We start from the raw sequence: 23,725 nt of genomic DNA, 5'->3' as shown, positions 1-23,725 counted from the left end.
GAATTAGTTGCACTCGAGAAAGTTTCAATCTGTGGAGGTCAAACTGAGTTCAGAGCTTTTGCTGTAAACTATGGGATGGAAGTGAAGTTACAGCAGGATAGGATATTGCAAATACAGTGTTAAACCTGATGCAAGGAAGGCTAGCTGCTCCATACCCACTGGGAATTTTTCCAGGCTGCTCACAGCTGGAAGTAGCACTAGTCTCACAGTTGCTGTTCTGTTGTACTGTAATAGCAGAAATGTCCATAATGTCAAGAAATGTTGGCCTTGTATGCATCCTGAAATTGACATTCTTGCGAATTTTTCCAGAATAAGAGCTGCCAAGTTACACTTTAAGTGTATCTTATAGGAAGGCTTGTATAAGATAACACAGTGAGCACTTCATTTGAAGCCTACGAAACTGCTTGGTAAGATCTGGGAACGGTATGCTGCTTATCCAGATCATGTCACTGGTCAAGTATTGTGCAAACATCAAATTGTGCCTGCAGGGAGTAAGGACTTTCTAAATTCTGAGGCAGACTTAATTTGTAACACGACATGCATAGAAACAGTAAAAAGGTCAAGGAAATTCTGTCATTAGTTAACTTCTTGACTAACAACAGAGTTGATTTTTAGGTATGCTCATTAACATCTAAGACTTAGTACTGCCTTTCATCAGTGGCTTTCAAAAGAGGTTGGTTGTTCTATGGTTGCGTTTACCCACAGTGGGGCGTGCTCTATCACATAGCAGAGATGGGTACTCACTGGGGAGGGTTTTGAGAACGAAGATCAGGCTTTCTGCTAGAACAGCTTGTGAAAAATGTAGAAGTAATCAAGAAAGTATGGAGTTTCCTACTGTACAATCCGAAGTTAAACATGAGGTGAAGTTTTCTAGCTCCAAGAGTACTTGGAAAACAAGCGGAGAACCATGTTCTTCCAAAATTGCTGCGAAGAAGGAAATTCTGAATTAAGATGAGTTACTGCAGGTGGTTATTGTGCAATGCCTCATCATCTTGGTCACTTGTGAGAGCTTGAGGGCTGTGGCAGTGGGAGAGCTTGCTTGGTGTGACCCTCTTTGGGGGAACAGGGCTCTTTAGAGCCCAGCTCCTTGAGGCTTGTATCTTTATATGATGTACCTGTGCTGCAGGTTTTCATTAAAACTCCAGTGTGAATAGTGTTTGTAGGTATTGTTAAAGTGGAGGAACATTAGGATGATTGTTCACCTAGCTAAAGAAAGCTTAACAAAAAAATCTACCCCTGAAGTGCACATTATTTTTCCAATAGAAAGGGTAGTGATTAACAGGTATGTTCTTCCTTGAAAGTTTCATCTGTCTTTCCAGCAGGAGGAGTCCTGTGATTACAGTGCAGCAAGACCATAGGAGAACTGACTGGAATGAAAATAAGGGAGCAGTAAGGCAAACAGTATTTCAGTTTCTTTTAATATGCTTCCTTGTAGGAGGCCAGTAAAATACTGTTTTCCAATATAAGTGAAGTCTGGTTATGAGAAGAAAAAAACTGGCAGGGACCTGCAGATAGCATTCAGAAGAGATGGCATTCTGACTTTACAGCAGAGGTGCCCAGTGGAAAAACTTTATTTCAGGGGCTCTGAACCATTGCATTTTCTTTCACAAGGATTTCCCAGGCGTACTTAATTTCCTCTTTCAGGGTTTACTGGGGAAGAGGAGTGGATTTTGGGGACTAGAAGAAAAACAGATTTCTAGCTGGCACAGAGTACATACAAGTTCTGTGTAGTAGAAAGACATTTTTCTGAGGCTTCTGCAAAGTGCCTGCTAGAATGGTTTCCACTGTACTGTTTGATGGCCTCTGTACTTTGCTACCCAGGTGCTGCTGGACTGACTGCAGTTGTGCTGAAGAGCTGTTCTGAATGAGTGTAAACAATCAAATGCTTCATCGAAGCTGAAGTGCAGGTGTGTGTGTGTGTGTGTGCGCTGTTCAACATGTGTATCACACCTGTGCAGGCTATCCCTAGCTGAAATGCAGGCACACCTGTAAAGAGAAGTGAGGGCACTTGGTTGGGTACTCTGTTTGGGAAATGCTTTTCCTCCTTTCACTGGAGTTTTCTGACAGGATTGTGCATTGACAGGGAGGCAATAAAAGCTTAAGTTTTTCGTTTTTCAGAAAAAATACTACTGAAATGTGTTTTTTCAAAATCTTCAAAATAATTTAGCATTCAACTATAGTGGCTTGAGATGTGTGTTATCTTAAAGCATAACCTCAATGTATTTTTGAAGACTTTGGTTAAAAAAGCTTCTCTATGCATAGTGTACAAAAGTAATCTCTCATTAGTCCTTCTCTGTGTGCAGTGACATTGAGAAAAGATTGGATTTCCTTTGTTCCAGTGATAATCTGTGGTCTTGGATATTATATATATTGGATACTGTGAATGATTAACACGTATACTATACTGAAATTCCAGACCCTGAAATGAAGATTCTTCTTAAAGCTTATTAGACTGGCATTCTAACTGTCATTTCCTTACAAAAACCTTTATGTAAGGGTATTGGAAAGGCTACAAAAGCTGGAAAACTTGGAACTGAAATCAAGGACAGGTTTTGTACCCCAGTCTGTTGGGCCACGCTTAGTCACCATGTTAAAAATACTTCTGTCCTCTCCAAGTATACGTATTTAGATGAGCAAAATTGCTTTATTTATTTACCAAGACTGAAATAAAACACGTAGTAGTCAAAGATGGCAGGCTTTGTGCTGTGTGAGAGCAAGTTTCACCTCCTAGCTTTATCACAGCATCAGAATATTATGAAAGGAAGCTGTCTTTTTTTTTCCTTTGTCCGGTAAAACCTATTCAGTGCTTCGTCTCTAACTTAGGTTAGAAAGAATCCTTTAAAGAACACAAAGTCAAGCCAAGCTTCTTGTCAATGGAGTGTCTCAACATGTTAGGGAATGAAGTTAAGTCCTCTCCCCCAAAAAACTTTGTGCCACTTAATACCACTTGTGTTTATTTTGCATGTGAGAACTGTGATTTACTCAGGGCACAGTTACAGCCTCTGGCACATTACTGTTCTATGCCAAGAAAAATATCTACTGGTAGTGATTTCTGCTGAATTTTGACAGGGTTGCTGCTTGGAATTCAGCACAGCACTGTTATCAAAGATGAATCGTTTTTGCCATTTAATATTTGTTAGGAGAGTTGCATCGGATGTATGCTTTTTCACTCCAGGGAAGGGAAGGAGATAGAGTGTAATTTCATTGTGGTTTGTTTGTACTTGTAGCCATTGGTTTCTTGCTCAATTTTCTCTATGGAATTTATTTTTTTCACCTAGAGACTCTAAAACCTCTGATTTGTGCAAGCACAGTAGTGAGACTGTTCTTGTCTGAAGGTCAATTTATTTTACTGCTCTCTGACTTTATCAGGTCAAATTATTTTCAGAGAGGACAGAAGAAATAGACCGAAGTTGGCCTCCCCCTCTCCCTCAAATTGAAAATCGGGTATTGCAAAACCAAAAAATCTTTCATAGTTGTCTACGTGCTGCTTCTTGAGTTATTCCAAAAAGCAACTGGCTTGATAGGCGACTTCTATTAATTTAGCAAGTTCCTAGATGGAGGTTGCAGTCATCTTTGGAAGGTGTAACTCGCAGATTTCCAAGTCTGGACCACGTGGGCTAAGCTCCAAGAAATTCAACAAGTCTGAGAAGAGTCTTCAGCCTCTTAAAGCTGTTATGTGTGTATGTGCCACTATGTGCTCAGTTTTCAATGGACGTAAGTCATGACTCATCTGATACAAACTAGTGATTTGCATGCCTAATTCCAAAATGGTGCTTAAAGACAAATGCATAGAGAACTGACCTCAGATTAGAGATCTGATGGAAGTATGCTTAAAAAAAAAAAAAAACACACATGCTTAAAATCTCCATGGATTTTTGTGCTGCTGTTTGTGAGATATGTGGCTCCAGATGACAGTTGGGTTACTGCTTTACAAGATGTGTACTTCCAGTCTTAATAAAATCCCATTTCTCTAGATAGTCCTGTTAATTACATTGCTGTTAAATGGTAAATAGACTCGAAACAGAAAAGTTGGTTTTGTATTGAATTAGGAGTTGGAAAAAAAAAAATATGCAGATATGGAAGAGAAGACTATATAAAACATAGAATTTATGAGGCCTTGGTGCAAAACTTGGGATATTTTCTTTTAAATATCTTAAATTTTCCAGGAACCTAATGAAGAGCAGTCTCCTAGAATGACTACGTATTTGAAATTGTCTTGAATTCTTTGACTGACTTTAACAGCTTCTTTGGAATAATGTTAGTATAAGCTACTTTCATGGTAATCTTGAGTGAGTTAAAACTTGTAATGCTATCTGCCTTGACTGTTGAATAGTGAAATAGATTCTCTCTTAATGTTATTAAAAGTCCACATACTCGAGTCTGGTGAGACCAGAATGGTAAGGATTCTAACAACAGCAAAGAAGTGCTTTCCTTCATTCTGTGTGAGATGGACAGAAACAGACTTAAACCTTAGCTCTTCCTCTGTGTTGCATGGAGTGTAGAAATCGACTTGTCCAAGGACCATGTTTTTTCTTTTGCTCAGCTTAGATTTTCAGCTGCTTCTGCTTGCAGACTGGTCATACATACCTTAAGGAGCTGCCTTTGGCATTGAATTTAGAATTTCCTTTTCAAGCCCCTTGGTTTTCTTAAAATTAAGTGTTAAAGTGTAGTAGAGGGCCCAGGATATAGAAGGGAGTAAAATGCTTCAGAATAGGAGAGCTGGAGATTGTAGGCATAGGTAAGAACTGGAGTATAGAGTATTAGAGAAGGGGTGGCCCTGATAGCAGAGAGACCCTACTGTAAGGATAAATACAGCTAATAACATGCAAAGTAGAAGAAAGGATAATAAATCTGACTTCCTCAGCTTGTCTTCTTTTTTTTTTTTTAAATGAAGTTTAGGTATGGAGAAAAGCATTTCTTGCCAAAGGAGCAAAAACTGGTTGCTTCACAGGTGAGTCAGCAACTGTGAGTTGCCCTGTAGGATGTGTCGGAAGAAAGCTGGAGAAATGACAAAAGCAAGGTAGTAGCATGAGAATGGTCAGCAGGTCAGCACTCTGGAGATGGGGAAGAAGAAAGAGGGAAGGAGAACCAAAATGAGAACAGTAAACAGGAAGACAGAAGAAATAAGAGGAGGCTGCAGCTGAAAAGGGGGAAATTGTAAAAGGACACAGAATTGTAGAGGAAAGATAGACAGAAACATGAAATAATCTAAGAACGTGTAGATAAGCAACTTGTTCTTTGTGCCAATTCTCCATCTCTTTCTCCTGGACACAGCAGAACAAAATATTGGGATGCAGTTGAGCACAGCAATAAGAATACATGCAAAAGCAAAAGATTAACAGATTGACTTTCCAAATACTGTTGGCATTCCTTAGTAATTACTTTATTTTTCCTGACCATTTCTTTCTGTATCATGTACAAAGAAAGGACTCACTTGAATTCAAACCAATGCTTAAAATAAGCTAAATCGCACCAAGATCATGAGCAGGTGACAAATTATCTTGTTTTCAAATGTTTTTTGGAATGAAATCTGTCAAAACACCTTATTCACTAGATGACATTGTCTTGAGCTATTCTCCTGCACTGAATGAAATACTGAACACGTCAGAAGCTGTGTTTCTGTACAGCTTTGTATGATTCAAAGCTAACAGGCAGACTGCTCCGCAGCAGTAATTTGAAAGATGCTGTGTGTTTTTGGGAAGGTGGTTGTATGACAAGAAAATATTGTGACAGTGTTTGGTTGCTTTGTTTATACCACTGGTTAACAGAAAACAAGCACAGCAAGCAGCCAGGAATGTTCTAAACAGTTTGATTGTTAAATGTGCACCTGGTACAGAAGTGCCTCTACATGGTAGGAACCTCCAGGGCTTTGCACAGCTATAAAGTTAATGGACACTGAATGCCTGGCTCTCCTTAGCTATTTCCACCTGCTTTGCCTGGCTCATGCTCCTTTGAGTTCAGCTAAGCTGTACTGATTTTTTTATTTGATTAAGAGGGAATTAAGGCCCATGTGTTTGCTCCCTTAATTGTTTCTAAATATTTGTTTGGGTAGTGTTTATATGTGTACTGGTGGTTAGATGTCTCTCTGCTCCTTGTTTTTGTGCAAGTTTTTCCTGCTAGCAGCTAATGAGTAGTATTGGTATGGCAGTCATAAGCTCAGAGTGCAGATTAGTGTTTGGAACTCGGAGCAGTGCCATGCTGCACATCTTATTTCTCACATTTGGTGCTGGAGTTGTTACAGTAATTAATGGCATACAGTTCTGAAAAAAAGTGACCTCTAACTCCGAGATCAAAACAGTGGTGTTCATTAGCAAGTGATCAGAATTGAGCAGATTGAGTTACCATGAGGGAGTGCTAGTAAATTAGCTGGCATAGCTGCATTTAATCAGACAAGCTGTGCTGGAAGCAAGCAGGAGGGTTAAACAAATAAAACACATCAGTGGTCGGGCACTGTGTAAGTGATGGAGCTGCTGGTTTGTAACTGGGATATTGCTATGAAGTAGGTGCACTGAAAGGAACCGAAGATGACTTAACTCACAGGCTAATAAAAGTGGGGTCAATTTTTTTTGCTCTTTGCTTTCAGATATTTCTATCCCCTGCCCTAAGAGAGCCCCATTCTCACAGTGCTCTCCTGCTGCGCACGTGGCGCGGGAGAGCGGAGCAGCTCGTAGTGCCAGGGCAGGAGCCGGGGAAGTGCCTAAAAAAGAAAATCCGATCTGGGGCACCTCGTTAGCTTCTGTCAAGATCTGGACGTTCGGTTTGTTCTTCCTGCTGTCGTTCGATTATTTTTTTTCCTCGAGCAATGTGCCGGTGCAGAGCAAAGCAGGCCGAATTCTGAGTGGGGCGCTTTGAAGGCGTATCCAGCTGAGCGTACCCGCACCAGCCACCCCACCGGGCGCCTTCCGACCCTCTCCATTCCCTCCCCCACCGTGTCGCCAGGCGCGGTCTCGCGGCTCGCTCCCCGCGCCGTCCCCGAGCGGCACAGCTGGGCACCCGCAAGGCCGGGGGCGGAGGCGCCGCCGAGGCTCAGCCCCGCTCTCGGGCGCTCGTGCCTGTTCGCCCCGCGCCGCTCGCCGCCGGGGGCGGGAGAGCGAGGAGCGGCGGGCGGGCTGCGGAGCGGGGCCGCTTTGTCTGCGGGAAAGTTTGGCGGCGAGGCGCGGCCCCGGCACCTGCCGAGGGGCGGCGGGACGCCTATCTCCGGCGCGGCGCCGCCTCCCCTCCCTGCAGCACGCTCCTCTCGCTCGCTCGCGGCCGGCCATGGGTGCCTGGCTGCCGCTGTGCCTGCTCAGCGCTGCGCTGGCCGCCGCCTCAGGTGAGTCGCTGCCCCGCGCGGGGCCCCTTTCCCGGCTCCCTCCCAGCTCCGGTCGTTCCCCCGGGGAAGGCCGGTGCGCTTAAGAGAAGTCCCCCGGCCTTTTCCGTCGGGGCGTCTTCCCGCCGGCCCGGGCGGGGGTCTGCCTGCCGCCCCCCGCCATTTTGGCGGCCTCTCCGCGGGCGGTGCGCCCCGTCCCGCCGCCCCATTGCGGAGCGCGGGGAGCTGGGGCGGTGCTCCTGCGGCTGCCTCCCAGAGGTGCTTTCGTGAGGCTGGGGTTGCGGGATTCGCCTCGGGGTGTTGGGCGTCTGAGGGTGCGGAGAGAACCGCTGCGGATCACCGCTAAGCTGCGGGTGGGTTTTTCCGGAGCAGGCTTCTTAGGGGGGCTCGCGTTCCTTAGAACGGTGGGTTTCGAAAGCCCGAGCGTGGAAGGGGAGAGAGCTCCCTGTCCCACCCCCCGACGCGGGTGGCCGTGGTGATAGAGGGCAAAGGTGCGTGCCCTGTCCGATCTGGGCTTTGACGATGCAGGTTGGTTGTTCCCAACGCGACCGACTCTCTGAATGCGGCTCCCAGTGTAACACCGGGTGCCACACGTGCGGTTGTCCTCACGAGCAGAAGTAGTTAATAGCTGCGTGCGTGATTGTGAATGGAGGAACTGTCAGACGTGAATGTAGATGTAATTAACCTATGGAGTGGTGCCTTCTGAGAGACTTGTCCCCCTGCCCCCATCAACCACCGGTATCCGGTGTGCCCAACAACTAGACTAAAACTTTTGGGGTTTCTTCCCTAGCTCATTCAGTATATGGAAAACGCTGTTCTTTTGGGAAACCTGTCAGGATCAGATTTGCAAACAGCCATTTATCGTGCTGGTGATGTGGAGTTGTGCGGAAAACTAGGATGATGCAAAGTGTGCTGTTACTCATTGTGCGTGTTGTGAGCTCCTGGACTCAGAGCAAAGCTGCTGGGTGGGACGTTGGAATGACAGGAAGAATTGGGAACAACAATAATAACAAGCTGCGATGTATGTGAAACTGAGGATTTACCAAGCCTTGTAAAGATTTATTGTATCTGAGTGTCCTTCATAACTGGTGAGGGAGTAAAATATGCCCTTAATAGAGAGAGGAAGAAACAGGCTCTCTTTGCTTTGTACTGGCACGTGGGCTGAGGTGAGCCTGTGTGCAGAGTGCAGTGGAGGCAGTAGGTGTGCCATTCAGGCAGCTACTCTCACCCTGTGCCTTACTCTATGCTGTAGACACGAAGAGTTCCTTGGCTCAAAACTGTTCTCATGCAGGGTATTTACAGGGCCAGGCACCAATGGTCCTACATGTAATTAGACCCTCTTGAAATGGGGAATGCTGGTGATTATTTTTTTTTTCTTTTTTCTTTTCTCTCTCCGCTCTTTTTTTTTTTTTTTTTTTTTTTAAGGACATCAGGTCCTTAGTGAGGCCTTTGACTCAATAATTCATCTTTTAGGATGTTTAATTATCATTTTGGTTCTTTTAAGGAACTATAGCTGCTAAGTGAGCATAAAAAGAAGGACAGTGAACCCTTTTCAAGAATAAAACATCCAGGCTTTAAATAATTGGTGTTAAGTATTATTTCTCATGTGCCTTCCAGCAGTTAGTGACCTTGTAGTGTTTTGCACTGAATTTTGAATTGCAGCAGGATGATGAACTTTTAAATTATCTCTTCTCAGAGGAGAGTGTGGAGGAAGAGGTGTGAAGGGGCAGGAAGATAACTGTTATTTCGAGAAAGCAAATGCAGTATCATGAAATCGAGATTTGGCTAAGTCTAACCTGAGTTGCTATGAGATTGAAGTAAATGAATGAACAGGTAATTGCAGATAGTCTTAGTTGCACTTGAGTACCTTGACACCACTCCGAAAATGCAGAACTCGTTTTCCAAATGCCAGGTAACTACATAGCTCAGCATGCTGTGTGGGGCACCGTGCAAAGGCAGGGTTTCAGCACATGGTTCTCTTCCTGCGCTCAGTCAGTGTGTGTGATGGATAGGGCTTGATTTGTCTCTTGTCAGCATGGGCAGAAAGCTTCCTGCTGGGTTTGAAAGAAACATGACTGGGCTTTTGCGGCTCATCTCCTCATTGAGGGAAAGTAATTCCTGATGGTGCCTTTGCAGCCTCTTGTTGCTGAGCTGAGGACCAGCTCAAAGGAGGAGCTCTTGATCTGAAGCAGTGTAGCTCTGAGGTTTTCTGTACAAATTTGTCTAATCTGCTTTTTTTGGGGGAAAAAATACTTCAACAAGGAAATTCTTAGTTGTCTGCGTGGTCCCTTGAGGCAGCTTTTCATCTTTTGAATTCCTTGGGTTGCTTTTGATTTCACATTCTTCTCACATTTTCACTAGACTGATATGTGCTGTTGTTTGAGAATGGCAGTTTCCCAGAAAATCAGTGACAGAACTGTCATTCAACTTATTCGTGGTTTTATTTTCTAACTTCTTATTTGATTTATTGAAGTACAGTGTATGCAATGTGCTTGAATGGGTGCAGATCTCCCTATTGCTTGCTTGGAGATGCTTTCCCTCATCCAGTGATGTCAGTAGTGAGAACTAGGAAGCCTGAAGGACAGTTCAGTGAGCCTGTCAATAGGGGAAATGTCCCCTGTTGCATGTGGAGTGATTTAGGAGCAGGAATTCATGCCAGCTCTTCTCACAGTCGTCATGTTTTTATGTGGATATTCATGTGCTTATTTGTTTCTCCCATAAACGATAAAGGGATTTATAGCAGCACACGCAGAAGGGGCTGCTCTTTAGCATGCAAATTAAATGCCATGTAACCATGTAACTCTGCGTTTTTAAGGGTTGTATTTTGCCTTGGATAGAAGTGGCTTCCCTGTTATTTCAGAGAGAGCTCCGGCCATGAATCATAGTAAATGCAATCATAAGCTCCATCTGATATGTGTATTGTGAGAATTTCTACCTTAGAGGAGGCAGCTGTTGTTATGGCAGCAAAGGGAGAGAAGATGTGCCCCTCACCTGAGTGGCACCAAATGTAGGATTTTGTCCCCCGCCTGAGAGGGCGTAAGGTTGCTATGGGAATAGATCGACCCGTTCAAAAATAAAAGCAAAAATTGGGTGGCTTGGTGATGGTGCAGTTTGATCCTTTTAAGGTTAATGTCTCTCCCAGTTTCAGTGCACTTTATTCTGTCTAATGCTTACTGGGCTGTAAGGTACCACCTGTATGACTGGGCAGCGTTGTTATTTGTGTTTTTTTTAATTCTAATCCGTTTTCTGGTTTTGTCCTGCAGGTGCCTGTGTCTATCAAGGCTTGTTGTTTGAGGTAGGTAAGCTTGAATGTGTTAATGCTGGGGAAAGGGTTTGAGAAAATCCTGTTGATCTGGAGTCTGACTGCTGATTTTGTCACCTCTGCCACTGGGGGATGGGTGAACTTAAAGCAGGTCGTAGAGCTGTGAGCCTGCAGGGAAAAGAACAGCAAAACAAAAACTGCCCTCAGGGCAGTCAAAAATTCTCACTAGGTCTTTGTGAACCCAGCCATTCTCCATATCTTTATTTGTATGAGATTTTGTGGTTCCTGGAAGATATAAATTGTAAGCACACAGTCCTAAGCAGGACAGAGTAGTTTCCTGTAAAGTGTCTCAGTAATATTAGGTACATTCTGTGTTCAGTTGTTTGGTTTTTTCTTTTTTTCCTTAAATTAATGGGATGTTAATGATGGCAGTTTAACAGTTATTTTTCTTTCAGCTAATTGTGGTAAGTAATATGTACCTTGACTCTTCTTCCTAAACCCGAAGTATTTTGTTTTATAGTCTTACTCAAGCACTTAATCAATGAATAACTTCATGAATAGTAAAAGTCTGTGCTTCTTGTAAAACCTGGATCACGTCCTTCTTGCAGAGGTACTTGGCGCTAAAAGAAAATGGTCTAAAAGCTTGCTTTTCTGGAATGCTTCTGTTCCAACCTCTGATCCCACAGCTGATCTGCTCAGAGATATGTTGCTCTAGTTTGGGAAGCAGCATGCAGCAGTATACAGGAAAAACTGAGTCTTTACATTTCTTGTAGAGCTCTTTTGCCAGGCTGGACATGTGCTGTGTGCAAAATACATGTGACCCCTGTGTAGGTTTTGTCCTTCTGTCCTGACCTTTGGTCTAGGACGTTATTTTGCCTGAAGAGGGAAAGGTAGGGCAAATTGCTGGGGGTGAATGTTTTCTGTGAGTGTTTTGGGGAAAGCCATATGAGGCCAAATGAGTTTGCTTCTGTTAGAAATGGAATGCGGAGCTTCAGTCTTTCAAAAGCGATTGGAAAGTGTCTGGACTCCAACTTTAACGAACTGTATGACAGATCACTTTCTTCTGAGCAGTGCAGCTCAGTGAGGGCAGTTCCACTTCTTACTGATGTGTCAGTCGCAAGTTTTTTTTTGCTATTTGTGTTTTTGTTGTTCTGAAGTTCTTTCCCTATTCTTCTGCGGCTGTATGTTTGAAATGCTAGTGCAGATCTTGATATCCTTACATAAATTTTGTACATGAAGACTGTGGGATATCTTGTATATGTGTATATGTACGTGTGTCTTTTTTAAAGAACTTGCTTACAATACTCTTGACTTCATAGTATCATTTGAGTTGGAAAGAACCTTTAAAGGTAGTCTAGTCCAACTCTCTTGCGGTGATCAGGGACATCTACAGCTAGATCAGGTTGCTCAGAGCCTGATCCAGCCTGACCTTGAATGTATCCAAGGATCAGGGCATCTACCATTTCTTTGGGTGACCTGTTCCAGAGCCTCACCACCTTTATTGTGGAGAGAAAAAAAAAAAAAAAAAAAAAAAGCAATGTATTTAAACTAAAATTTTCCTCTTTTAGTTTGAAACCATTTTCCCTTGTCCTATCACACTAGATTCTGCTAAAGTAAAAAACATTAATAAATTATATTTAAAAATATTAATGCAGATGACATTTATAATACAGTAAAACTGGAACAGCTCAGGCTTGTCATTCTTAAAATAAGTTCCTATTCCCATCTCTTGCCAGAGAAACAGCAGCACTGTCAGAACAGTACGTGATTGATTCGCCTCGTGTGATTTATCTGGAGTAGATGACACCAGTAGAACCAAGTGAGTTTGGTTGTACCAGAGGTGCTCCCTATGCCAGCCTTGTGAATTTGTCTGCACTCCAAAAAGCAGGAGAAAAGCAAGAACAGGCACCATCCTAGCCTGGGACTGTGTGAGATTCTCATCTGTTCTGTCAGATGAGTCTGATAGCAGAATTGGGGTGTAGGATTCCTCACTAGTGATGGTGCTGTGTGCCCAGAAGGGAGCAGAGCACATTAGGGAATAACTTTGTGGTTTTAGCATTTGTATATGACTTTAGGAAGTTGAATATAAAGAAACATCTTTATTGAAGAAATCCCAGTGCAGGGCAAACCTGCAGACTAGGGATATTATCCCTATAGTATTTGTTGCAGAAGAGGAATGTGCCTTTACTTGTGCTGTATTTATTTAAAACCATTTACTAACAGAGAGGACGGCTTTTCTGAATGACAAGGAGGCATCAAGCCAAACTTTGCAACCTCACCTGATGTCTGTCGGCTGCAGTGGCTGCCCTGCAGTGTGCCTGTGGTACTGAAAGAGTTGTTCACTCCTCCTTGCAAACATATCTGAAGAATCTTCCTTAAATTATGGTTAGAAACCTTTTTTTCCTTTCAGCCTCATGCTACTCGGGGTTTCTTTTTCTTTTTTTTTTGGTTTCTTTTGATGTATCATATACAAGTAGCTGTGAGTGAGCTGTTGCTGGGTTGTTATGGGAACTCTACTTGCTGCAGGTCTTGCTTAATGGCACATAGCTGTTTTGCTTCTGTTGCAAACCCGAACTCTTAAGTCACTTACAAAATCCTTGGAGCATAAATCAAATATTCACATAGAGTGAATGCCACTATTGCAGAGTTACTTGAATCCTTAACATTGGGAAGAGCATTCTGCATCTTGCTTGAGTGACTTAGCTGATTGTATGTCAAGGGTCAATTCATGCATTTCCTCTGAGGAAAAACACATTTTTATGTTTTGTTTCCAACTGTGCTGAGGAGGTTTGTGTTATTCCCTCTTTCTTCACCTTTGAGGGAGTTTTCAGGTCCATGCAGCCATTTCCCTTGTTTAGCAAAGAAGAAACTACATGCTGTGTGTTGTTCTGGAGGATGGTGTTGGTGGGGATGAGGAGACTGTCATGCCCCAGTAAAAGAAGATGCTTGGAGGAGGTACTGATAAAGTCTGTCTGCACTGTTCTTCCGACTGGCTTATGCCAAGAAGAGTTTTCAGCCAGATGAGGGGGGAGTAATGGGGTCATGAATTAAGGTGATGTTTGGGTTAAATGCAAAGTGTGGTTTTATAAGTTACACTTTGTGTCTGCTAACTAAGGACAAGTCCATCTGAGCCGTGTCCAGTTAGCTTTTATTTCTGGTTTTATTAAAACAAGGGCATGGTTTGTTGCGATAGCTGCTGGTAATGGATGCAGGGTGAACTGGGTACATAGACACATTCATTGGGAAGTTTCCAGATAACATGTATAGCACTTGTCTAATACTATAAAGCAGCAACTTCTCTTGAAATGAAATGTGGTTTTAATCTTGAAGTTCGAGTGGAAATCACAACAATAAGAATAAAAAGCCCTAACCTAACTCCCACAGCAAATTTTACTGTTCTTGCACTTCTACCAAAAATTAACTTTCCCATTTTCATTTTGAAAGCTAAATCTAAAATCTAAAAAAGGATACAAGGTAAGTAAAGTTCGTAATTGACTTGAATGTCTTGAAATGAGAGACTTGAGTTTAGCAATTGCGCCTTTTCCAGAAAAGGGAAGAGCCTGTCTACCAGCAGTTCTGATAGCTGAGCTTTTAATCCTTCTGTTCTGAAATCAGTCATGGAAAAGGGCATAAAAATAAAAATCACAGGTTGCCCAACATTTGTTGTATAAATACGACTTCTTCCATCAGCTGTGTTTTAATTAGACCATCAACTCAACCTGTGCTTTAATGGTAACTGCTTGCAAGGAGTTGGACCAATAGGGGAAGGCATTAGAAAAACGTAGGGGAGAAGAAATGCAGACATAGAGATGAATGAGCTAGAATCAGCCTCTTACACAGCAAGCCCGAAGGCTTTTCTTTAAATCGGGATTATGTTTTGTTTATTTCATCCATTTCAGTTCCTAATGTAATCATTTTCCTTTGTAAATGGGAAAAAAAAAATTGATAAAATTAAAAAATCTGGAACTTGCATGGGTGTGTTGTTATATAAACTCTAAAGAAAGTTTGATATCAAGTTGCTTTTTTTTCTGTATCCATCCGTAATTTGAGTCAAAAGTGCAAGGGGAAGTATAAATAGAAAATGCTTCTTCAAACATGAAGTAATACATCCCATTCTGGATAGCTTCTATTCTAATTAACTTAAGTGACTATTTGAAATAAATCTTTAGAAGATGCAGACCATTTCTGGTTAGGAAACATAACAAGACAGAGTAGCAGTGATGTAAAAAAAAAAAAAAGAGGTAGCAACCTCTTTTTAAATGTTTTTTTTTTTTTTTTTTAGAGGGATAGCAAGTTAATACTGGAAAAACAAGATGAGAATCAGTGATATCAGTTGAAATTTTTCTTGGTAACTTTTAAGATGTTGAAAATGGATGATATAAATAATGTGATTTAATTGCTCCCACTTAGCCTGAGGGTTACATCCTCAGCTCCTCCAGAGTATAAAACTATAAACTCGTGTTTACAACATGCATATAACATTTTGTAGCTATAAACTCTAGTTTACAGCAGCATGAATCTCTGCTGTGTAATGTGCAAATGAATGTTTTACAGAACGTTCTGTTGCTCTTTTTGCTGGGGGGGAGGGGTTTTCCTCTTGGAGCAATTCTGCATTCTCAGTTTGCTCTTCTGCAGTTGCCCATTTTGCCGTGAGTGTTAAGGAGGTCATGAGTTATGTGTGGGAGACTCGTGAGATTGAGGTAGCTTTTTCCTGCTATTGCAGGTTCTTATATTCTTGTAGAGATAAGATCTGAATGATGCCCTGTGATAACATTTACTTATTGAACAGGTACAATTAGATATCATCATTCTCCCAGCTAATGATGGAAAGGTCAGAGCTGAGGGTGATTTTGGTGTAACAGGGTACTGATTCTGCAGTGCTGTTGTCTAGCCTCTCACATCTTAGGGCAAGTGCATAACACTAAATAATGTTTTATGTGTGGTGCCTAATATCCGATTTATCCTTGCATTGTGTGGCTGTGAATGGAAGTGCAAGGTGATGGAAAATATCTCTCTCAATTTACATGAATTGTGTGCCGTTCAGCTTTATTAATGAGACACTTCTTACATAGGAAATGCCTTCCACAAGGATTTCAGAGTGCTGAGATGAACTGAAGATGGAAAATAAAAAAGACGAAAGTATCTACTTGAAAAGTGTTGTGTGGTTGTTTTTTTTTTTTAATGATACAGGTGCTGCTCATGTTCTTTGTGTTCCTGATAATAATAGCATAATATGGAGGAATGTGGGTAGGCTTCATTTTTTTTTTATGGCATGAGGTAAAAAGCTTAGATGTGAGATGAAGAGTATTCTCCTGAGGATGTACTGAAATCTCATCTCTTCTTCAGTTAAGAGTTACTACTTGGTGGATCAAGGCACACATTTTAGTATGATGCAATAATTTTTTTCGATATGAAAACCACTATACTATAAGACATGTAATTTTTTTGGCTAGGACTATAAACACCAATTTTACAAAGAAAGCCAGTAGCAGAGCTGAGTGCTGATATCTTCCAGTATTATTATGCTTGTTCTGTTTGTAGGAACTTGAAACTAAACTTGTTCTCAATAATAAATAACATGGAATTAGAACCTCATAATCTATATACGTTAGTTTTATGTCAGGGTAATGAGTATGACATAGTATATAAAGGTGATCAGCATAGCTTTGCACATCAGTCTGTTTTTTACTTCTCATTTTTTACCTCTGAAAAGCAATTGTGGAGCTCTAACACCACTGTGTGATTATCCCCTCAATTCACTCCTGCAGAGATGAAATCCTGGGAGTTTACTGTAAGATCCTCTTGAAAAGCTGGCAGGCTCTGCTTGCACTACACCTCTGCCATACTGGTAGGAGAGAGAAGTTATGCTTCAGATGGAAGGTTCAGCATCCGACCTGTAATGGCTCTGTATGAGCTATGCTTTAGAGGGGCTTTCATGTTTCAGAAGTGCTGACAAGATACTAACATGTCATAAAAGAGAGATAGGGTAAATACCACCCTTTCTATGTGCTTGTCTAAGTGGAGACACCGGTAACCAATTCCACTGGCAACCAAAGGGTCTTCTATGATATATATGAATGATACATATGAATTTATAGGCCACTAGCACTGTTAACAGCTGCCTATGCATTGTCCTGCATTTGATGCAAGAGAAGACCAAGAGACGTAGCACAGGAAGAGCACAGGGACTTGTGTCTTGCACTCCACTCTCTGAGGGGGTGACGTCCCTTTCCACAAAATAACTACAGTAGTGGTGCTGGCGTTTCTGTGCTTTAATATTTTACTTGATGCAGCACAAGCAAAGCTTGTGTCATTGCATGCCCTGAAATGGATACCTCACAGCTCTCTCTGCAGTGGGCAGAAAAGAACTAAAAGAAATGTAGTCAAATTATTGAGCTTAAAGGTAGTTCTGCATTTTCTTGAGGCTTTTGAGCTTTAATTAGAGATGCTGGGCTTTCTGCAACTTGTGTATTTTTACCTTGCAACTACTGAGAATCTGCTGGTTGTCATGTTCTTTGCGTGGGCAGGCAAAAGGCTCGTGCTTTCATCTTTATTGTGTTGTGAGAGCTGATTCTGGATCAGCTCTGTTTGGAGATTGGAGTCCTTACAAGAGCTGTCCTGCTGTGTATTTGCCATTTCAGTGATCTTCCTGGATGGCAGCTATTCATCCACAAACATGATCTTTAGGTAGATGATTAACGTTTAATGTCACGGTTACAGGAGCTATATGCCAAAGCCTTGGCAGGAGATGGTAAATTTCTCAAAGGTTCATTTACCAGTGCAACAATTCAACAGTTATTAGTCATTTATGAATTTCACAAATCATTTTGTCTTCTAGCTCTCTATAGGCACTGGAAGAGCCTTCTTGAGTAAGTGATTCCTTGTAATTTGTCTTTTAGTTTTTCTTCCTAAATTCCTCACATGAAAAATTGCTGTTTTACTTCACAAACAGGTTGTTTTTCCTCATTCCTTCCCTCTCTTCAATCCTCTCAAAACCTTGATCAGGGTTCTTGTTTGTTTTCTCTTTGGAATACAGCTTGTAATGTCCTGTTAATTGTTAAAAGAAGTTACAGAAAACAGTTTCTGCTGGTGGAAAATGCTTGCAAAGCTTTCAAATGAAAGGCTTGTGAACAGAACAAAGCAGTGTGGGAAGCTATAGAAAGGTGACAGCTTACATCACCTGGGGACCTGTCTCAAATGTAGTTTCTAATTGAGTTGGCATAGGCAAGAAACTCTGTTGTATTGGTATGTATGCCTAACCTGGGCCCTGCTGTGAAAGCTCTGGTTCTGTAAGTGCCAGCTTTGGAGCTGGAGGTGATGTCCTACAGCTGGTAAAAATGCTAGGTGAAAAAAAAATACTGGCTGCTTGGTGAAAGTGGGGATGGAAAGTGGTAGTCATTGAATCTTTAAACGTATTATGATCTATCAGTGTGTACGAAGACACACTTTGTGGAGCAGTGGAATGTGCCTACATTTTGGGTACAAAGCTGTTCTGTTCGGTGGGGTTGGTACAAGTAGGTTTGTGAGCATATTCATGTGTCTGAGACTTTCATTTGTGTCTGGCAGTGACAGATCTGTGTGCCTGTTGTAGAATTATGCACTCGTCAGAGAGAAGCAGCAATATATTTATTGATATGAAATAGTTATTTGACTCAGCTTAATCATAAATAAGACAGCGACTTAACAAGATTTGAGAAGGCAAGGTCCAGTTATTATTTAATGCATAGAGGATAGAGTTAAACGCACTCATCCAGGAGACCCTCCCATTGTGCTTTCAGACTCCCAGTCCCAAAGAGATAAGGAGCCTAGGTACGGCTATATCCAAGTCCCAGGCTTGGTCAGTGGTTTATATCTCAGGGATTATATGTGCACCGTCAATCAAGGATATAATCCTAGCAAAGCTTACAAAGCTTAGCAAGCTGTTAGTCTTTTACTGACGATCTGTAGTGTCAAGGAATCTCTTGATATCCAGGCTGAAAGGGCTTGTGCAGCAGGCATAACCTCAAGATGGGTCCCTAATGAAGGGAGATCTTGTTGGGCAGCCTGCTGCCGTACAAGAGATCTTGAGGGGCTCTTGGGCTGCTCAGTGTTTATGGGATAAGATGGTTCATTCATAGTCATATTTGTTTACTAATTACAAACTACTGTCTGTTTCTGTTGAAATTGTCATGAGTTGGTCATTGTTCCAAACTTGGCTTGAGTCTGACATTGACCAGCACTGTGGGTTCAGTGAGCGTGCAGCCGTAAATTATCCTTCAGCTATTGCTTTATGTTTCCCACAAATCCATCTGGGGCCAGATACCACTGTCACGGCCAGTCACATCCAACTGATGGTTATTTGCTGAAGTCAGATGCAGCCATCACAACCATTGCTGGTGACTATCACTTGAGCAGGGTTAGAGGAAGCCAAAATCAGGTTGGAAGTGGGTGTGTGCAGTGTCACAGTGTCACAGTGCCACAAGCAGAAGATTCAAGAGGGTATTCAGGTTGGGAATCAGCACTTTTCGAGAAGGGATTTCATTTTTATCATTCTGTGGGCAAAATGTGCTACAATATGATTTTAGATTTCAACAGTCAGAACTTGCATTTCATCTTTCTTTGTGGAGTTGTTTGTGACAACTGACTTCCCTTCTCTTCAGCCCAATAATTGTTAGCGGCAGGAATCAGCCAGCAGGCTGCAGTTCTGGATGCGGTTATCTTATAGCTTTTATGGACTACTGAAAAATCTATAATCGTATTCCTAAGCTATAATATTAATGTTCACTAGATTACTTTTTAAGGTCTTTGAACTTAACAAGAAAGCAATATAGTTTTAATTATTCCCAGGCAGGATTTTACAGAAGCAGAGTTGTCACTCTGAGTATGTCTGTATATTAGCAGCTTTAGGAGTAAGGAAATGAAGACAGAAGGCAGGAGCAAAAAAATCAGAATTTGTGGTTCATATTTTATGTTAGAAAAGAAACAAAAAGGTCTTTTATTGGAAAGAAATATGGAAGGGCATTGTCAAAAAAGGAACCTACGAAGAATGGCTTAAGCTTGCTTGCTTGTAGCTGAAAGAGGGGGAGGATCTGTTTTCAGTCTCGCTTTTTTGCCAGCATCTACCCCACCCATGCATGCTTGCCAGTCTCTGTGATGCAGCAGTTTCTTTGCATATGTCTTTCTTGTTTCCATGTGGGGTATGGGATGACTGTGTTACTGTGACTGCTGCATACACTGAGGGAACATGTAGGCATTTCCCTTGCCCGGCAGATGGTGGGGAGAGGATTGCCTCTCCCTGAAGGGAGATGGGAGTTTTGCCTGGCAGCCTCTCTGCTTTGAGAACAGGTCACTTTAGGAAAAGAGCTTAAAATGTTTGTGTTCTTTGTTTGTTGTGGCCTGCAGGAGCAAGCAATTGCCCTCCTGTGACTGAGATGTTCTTTCAACTTCCTGCATATTCATGTGCATTCTGTGTATTGCTGCACACACCCAGGCAGGTCTCATTGTAGACTGCTGTGATCTGTGAACTTCAGCTGTTTCATTCTGCTGTTGGTATTCTGCTGGAGGGAAGCAATCATGTATGGAATCTGAGAAAGATGCTGTAAACACCACTGCAGTTTTTCAAAGCTGAGAGTGCTTCTTTGTGCATTCTGTCAGTGCTTTCAATTTTTGTTTAGTACCAGTCATCGTAGGTTTGTATCTCAACCATGAAGTTTTCTTTTGAATGACATTGGATGTCATACCAAGGTCTTTTGGGCTAGGGTTTTTTCAGTAGTTTGAGAAATAATTGGTGCTTGCTATGGGTGCCTAGGACTAGTAGAAATTTGCTATAAATTTTTTATGATCTCTAGAGAACTTCTGGATAATTTTTGTGAGGCAACTGATAAACGGTGGAAATTGGACACCTTTTCTTGTGAGGATATAGAAAGATCCTAGCTTGTTTTTCAGTGGGAGTGATGGAGGCATTGGTACGCGTCAAGAAGAAATGTTCTCTCTATATAAAACTAAGCCTAGAAGTTGTTTTGTTTATTAATTAAACTGTTAGTATGGATTGAATTTCTTCTTTATGTCCTATAAACAGCTTGCTGTGCCCTTAGGATGTCTAACGCTTGACACAAGAGTGGGTCAAGGCGAGTGGAACAGCCACATTTAGATGGGTTTGTACATCACCAAGTAATAGCAGATATATATGTAAAAGATAGTTAGGATGTGATCTTTTCAACTGATCGATGGCTCCTACTTGCCGTATGTCAAAGAGCTTTAGGGAGAGTCAGCTTTGCATTGTGCCAGAGCCAGGCTACATTTGCACATTTGCTAGCCTAGGCTGTGTTCAGAATCTCATTTCTCAACCTCAGAACATCTTTGGCAAACAAATTCCAAATGAAGTGGTCAGTGCCTGCTTGGTATTTTGAAATAGATATTAATGTCTTTGTCAGTCCTAAAGCAGAATTGGGCTGCTACATCTGGACAGAGGTCCCATGTTGAAATTTTTATCTTCAAAGTTGATTTCATGCATTTTTTTTCTTTTTTTCCTTTCAGTACTTAATATCTCCATCAGAAATACCAGTATGAAACTCCCTCTCAGCATTACAGTTGTTTAATAGGCTTGTTAAATAAATTGAGTCAAAATTGACCAGGATAAAACATTAACTGAGATGTTTCAGTTGCTGTTCAGATGTTCCAGTAGTTGTTGTTTTAACTGCTGAGTATCACAAGGAGTCCGAGATATTCCCTGATACTTTCAGGAGACATATAATTAATTGAAAAGATAAAAATACACATCTTCCAGATGTGCTCATTGCTTTAATACCACATCTCAGATCTGTCACCCTTGAAAATAGCTGTAGAGAGGCAAGTGAGGCTATGATGCACTGGAGTTTATGATGCTGGGATATCTGCATTTCTATCATGCACACTAAAATTCATTTCTAGTGTGAATATATGCAGCAGACTTGCACTGGAAGGCCACTGTAATTCTCTTACTGCTATGATTTGTTGTTGAGCCATAGATTAGGGAGACTTATTAGAAGAAGATATGCAGCACTTACTCAATTTTGTAATCACTATAGCTGCTTCAGTATCTTCCAGTAATTAATCCTCTAACTGTCCCTGTGACCTTGGCATCAGATATATTACCAGGTAGAATATTGTGGCTAAAGGAGAGTCTTAGGCATTTACAGACATCCTTAACTATATTTCTGAGGGTTAGTGGGGAAAACAAGCTCCCCTTCCTGTTCCAGATGAGGAATCATGACCATATCTTACTTCTTCAGGTATTACTTGGTAGTATTTTGAGCTAGATGTTTACTTGCTCAAAAGACTCCAGAAGTGTCATGAACTTCTTTGTGTGTTTTAGTTAGATCAATACTGAACTTTTTGCAGACTCAAAATCGAAAAGAAAATTTTAATTTGATCAGTTTAAGTTGGTATTGAGTGTGATTTCAGTGGAAGCTGAAATGAAGGTATTGCAGCAAGATGACAAAGATAAGAAATTTTGGACCTTGCGGCTATATATATATACACCCATTTGTTACAGTTATCAAACTTGAAATCTCCTGAAACTTTTAACCCTTTTGCTTCTTGAGGATTCATATATTGCTCTACTTCAGTGGATATGGTCATAGTCATATGGGAATGGTTGATTTTTGTGTGGTTAGCCAGCATGAAACCAAAGTTAATTTTGCCCAATATGGTGTAAGTTGTTTCTTCTTCCATGGTTTGCGGTATCCGTGTTTTCAGAGGAAATACAGATTCAGTTATTTGCTTATAGCCTTGCACACCTGCCCTCGTTTAGAAAGAGCTGTCACTATTGACACACTAATGACCACTTCGGAGTTAGTGGGTACAGTAAATCCTTGTATGCATGGTAGTGTGGTAGCCTGGTAGTATGATTTCAGGTGAAAATGTGAGCAAACTTACTAGCAGTTTTATAGAAGCTTCTATATATGTAAAATACGTTATTTTCTTCAGTGTTTAAGGAGTTAACTTACAGTTAAATTTTCAGTGTTACAGAGTAAACGTAACGCTGCATTTTTATGCCACTGGATTTTGTTTTGCTTTGTTTTAAAGAATCAGAATTTGAGAAGTGTTCTGTTTTGAAAACCTAAGTTTTATCTTAGTTTAGATGCTCCTAAAAGTTGTGTCTACTGCTTTCTGTCTCGGCTCCTCAGTCCTCAGGGCTGCAGGATCCTTGCATATACAGAAAAGGAAGCTGACAGTGCCTCAATCAGTGGGAATGTTTCCAAAACGAAAGTGAATTATGTGCTTCCATTTAATGACTCAAAGAGTAATTCTTAGATCTCTTTTCCATGTTTTATTTAAAACATGGATTCACAGAATGAACAGTAAACGTAGTAAAAATCTGTTAAAAAAAAATAATGAAATACTTAAGACAAAAGAAAGGTGAATATGTTACTCTTAAAGACTCTTAAAGACTTTTGGGACATCCTGCTAGATAAAATGGAGATAATAGAGTTAGAATCAAGTATAAATTGAGCAGAATTTGTCCCAGTATTTAAGTTTGCATTACCTAGGCAGATAAAATTAATTCTCTTTATGTGCTTATTACCAACAAAGCTTGGTTGTAGTCCACAGAAATGCTGAGGTTCAGTGTTACAGAGCAAGAGTGGCTTAAACTTGCAGGTCCATCAGGCTCTCCCTCTGCCCATGAGCTGTGTGTGTGTGTGTGTGTGTGTGTGTGTTCAGTATGTGTGACTTCTCAGTCACCACAGGTGGGCTGTGTTTGCACTGGGAAAGCTCAGTGCTTTCAGGTTGATTTAGTGAGGAATTGTATGTCATAGGCTTTCTTTTGGGAATGTAAACATTGTCAGGAACATCTTGGCTTTTCTGCTAGAAATTAATGGCAAAGCATTGAAAGGAATAGTAAGGTTTTGTGCTGGAAGCAAAATTAGATGATGTTTGAAAATGCTGTAGCAAAACAAGCTGTGTATTGGCCTTCCAGGGTTTTAAGTAGGAGAGCAGTTCTCCCTTCTGCAAGAGAGAAAAAGCAAGGGTGGTTTTCTGGAGACTGTAGACCCATATCTCTTTCTCTGTTTATGCAGTGTTCCATCAGAAGTGTGTTCCATACTTGAATGCTGTGTCCTGGCACAGGTCTTGCCTTTAAGCAGGATGCTCTCATCTTACTCCTGTTGATGATATTTAGCCAGCTGAAGGTGACA

The 23,725-nt window shown here is 41.4% G+C and overlaps 1 protein-coding gene across 1 annotated transcript in view; it reads left to right on the top strand.

Annotated features, from left to right (window-relative positions):
• The first annotated feature begins 4,901 nt into the window (after positions 1 to 4,901).
• FRAS1 (Fraser extracellular matrix complex subunit 1) overlaps positions 4,902 to 23,725 on the top strand; it is a 167,594-nt gene continuing 148,770 nt past the window's right edge. The window contains exons 1-3 of the mRNA XM_085221937.1: positions 4,902 to 4,951; positions 6,855 to 7,312; positions 10,573 to 10,604. Coding sequence (XP_085078063.1) covers positions 4,902 to 4,951; positions 6,855 to 7,312; positions 10,573 to 10,604 — 540 coding nt within the window. The remainder of the gene's footprint in view (positions 4,952 to 6,854; positions 7,313 to 10,572; positions 10,605 to 23,725) is intronic.

Source organism: Meleagris gallopavo, chromosome 4 (genome assembly GCF_905368555.1).
Source record: "Meleagris gallopavo chromosome 4, MGAL_WU_HG_1.1, whole genome shotgun sequence".
NCBI classification, from domain to species: Eukaryota; Metazoa; Chordata; class Aves; order Galliformes; family Phasianidae; genus Meleagris; species Meleagris gallopavo.
Note: the sequence above shows the minus strand (reverse complement) of the source record. Positions and strands in the feature narration are given on the sequence as shown.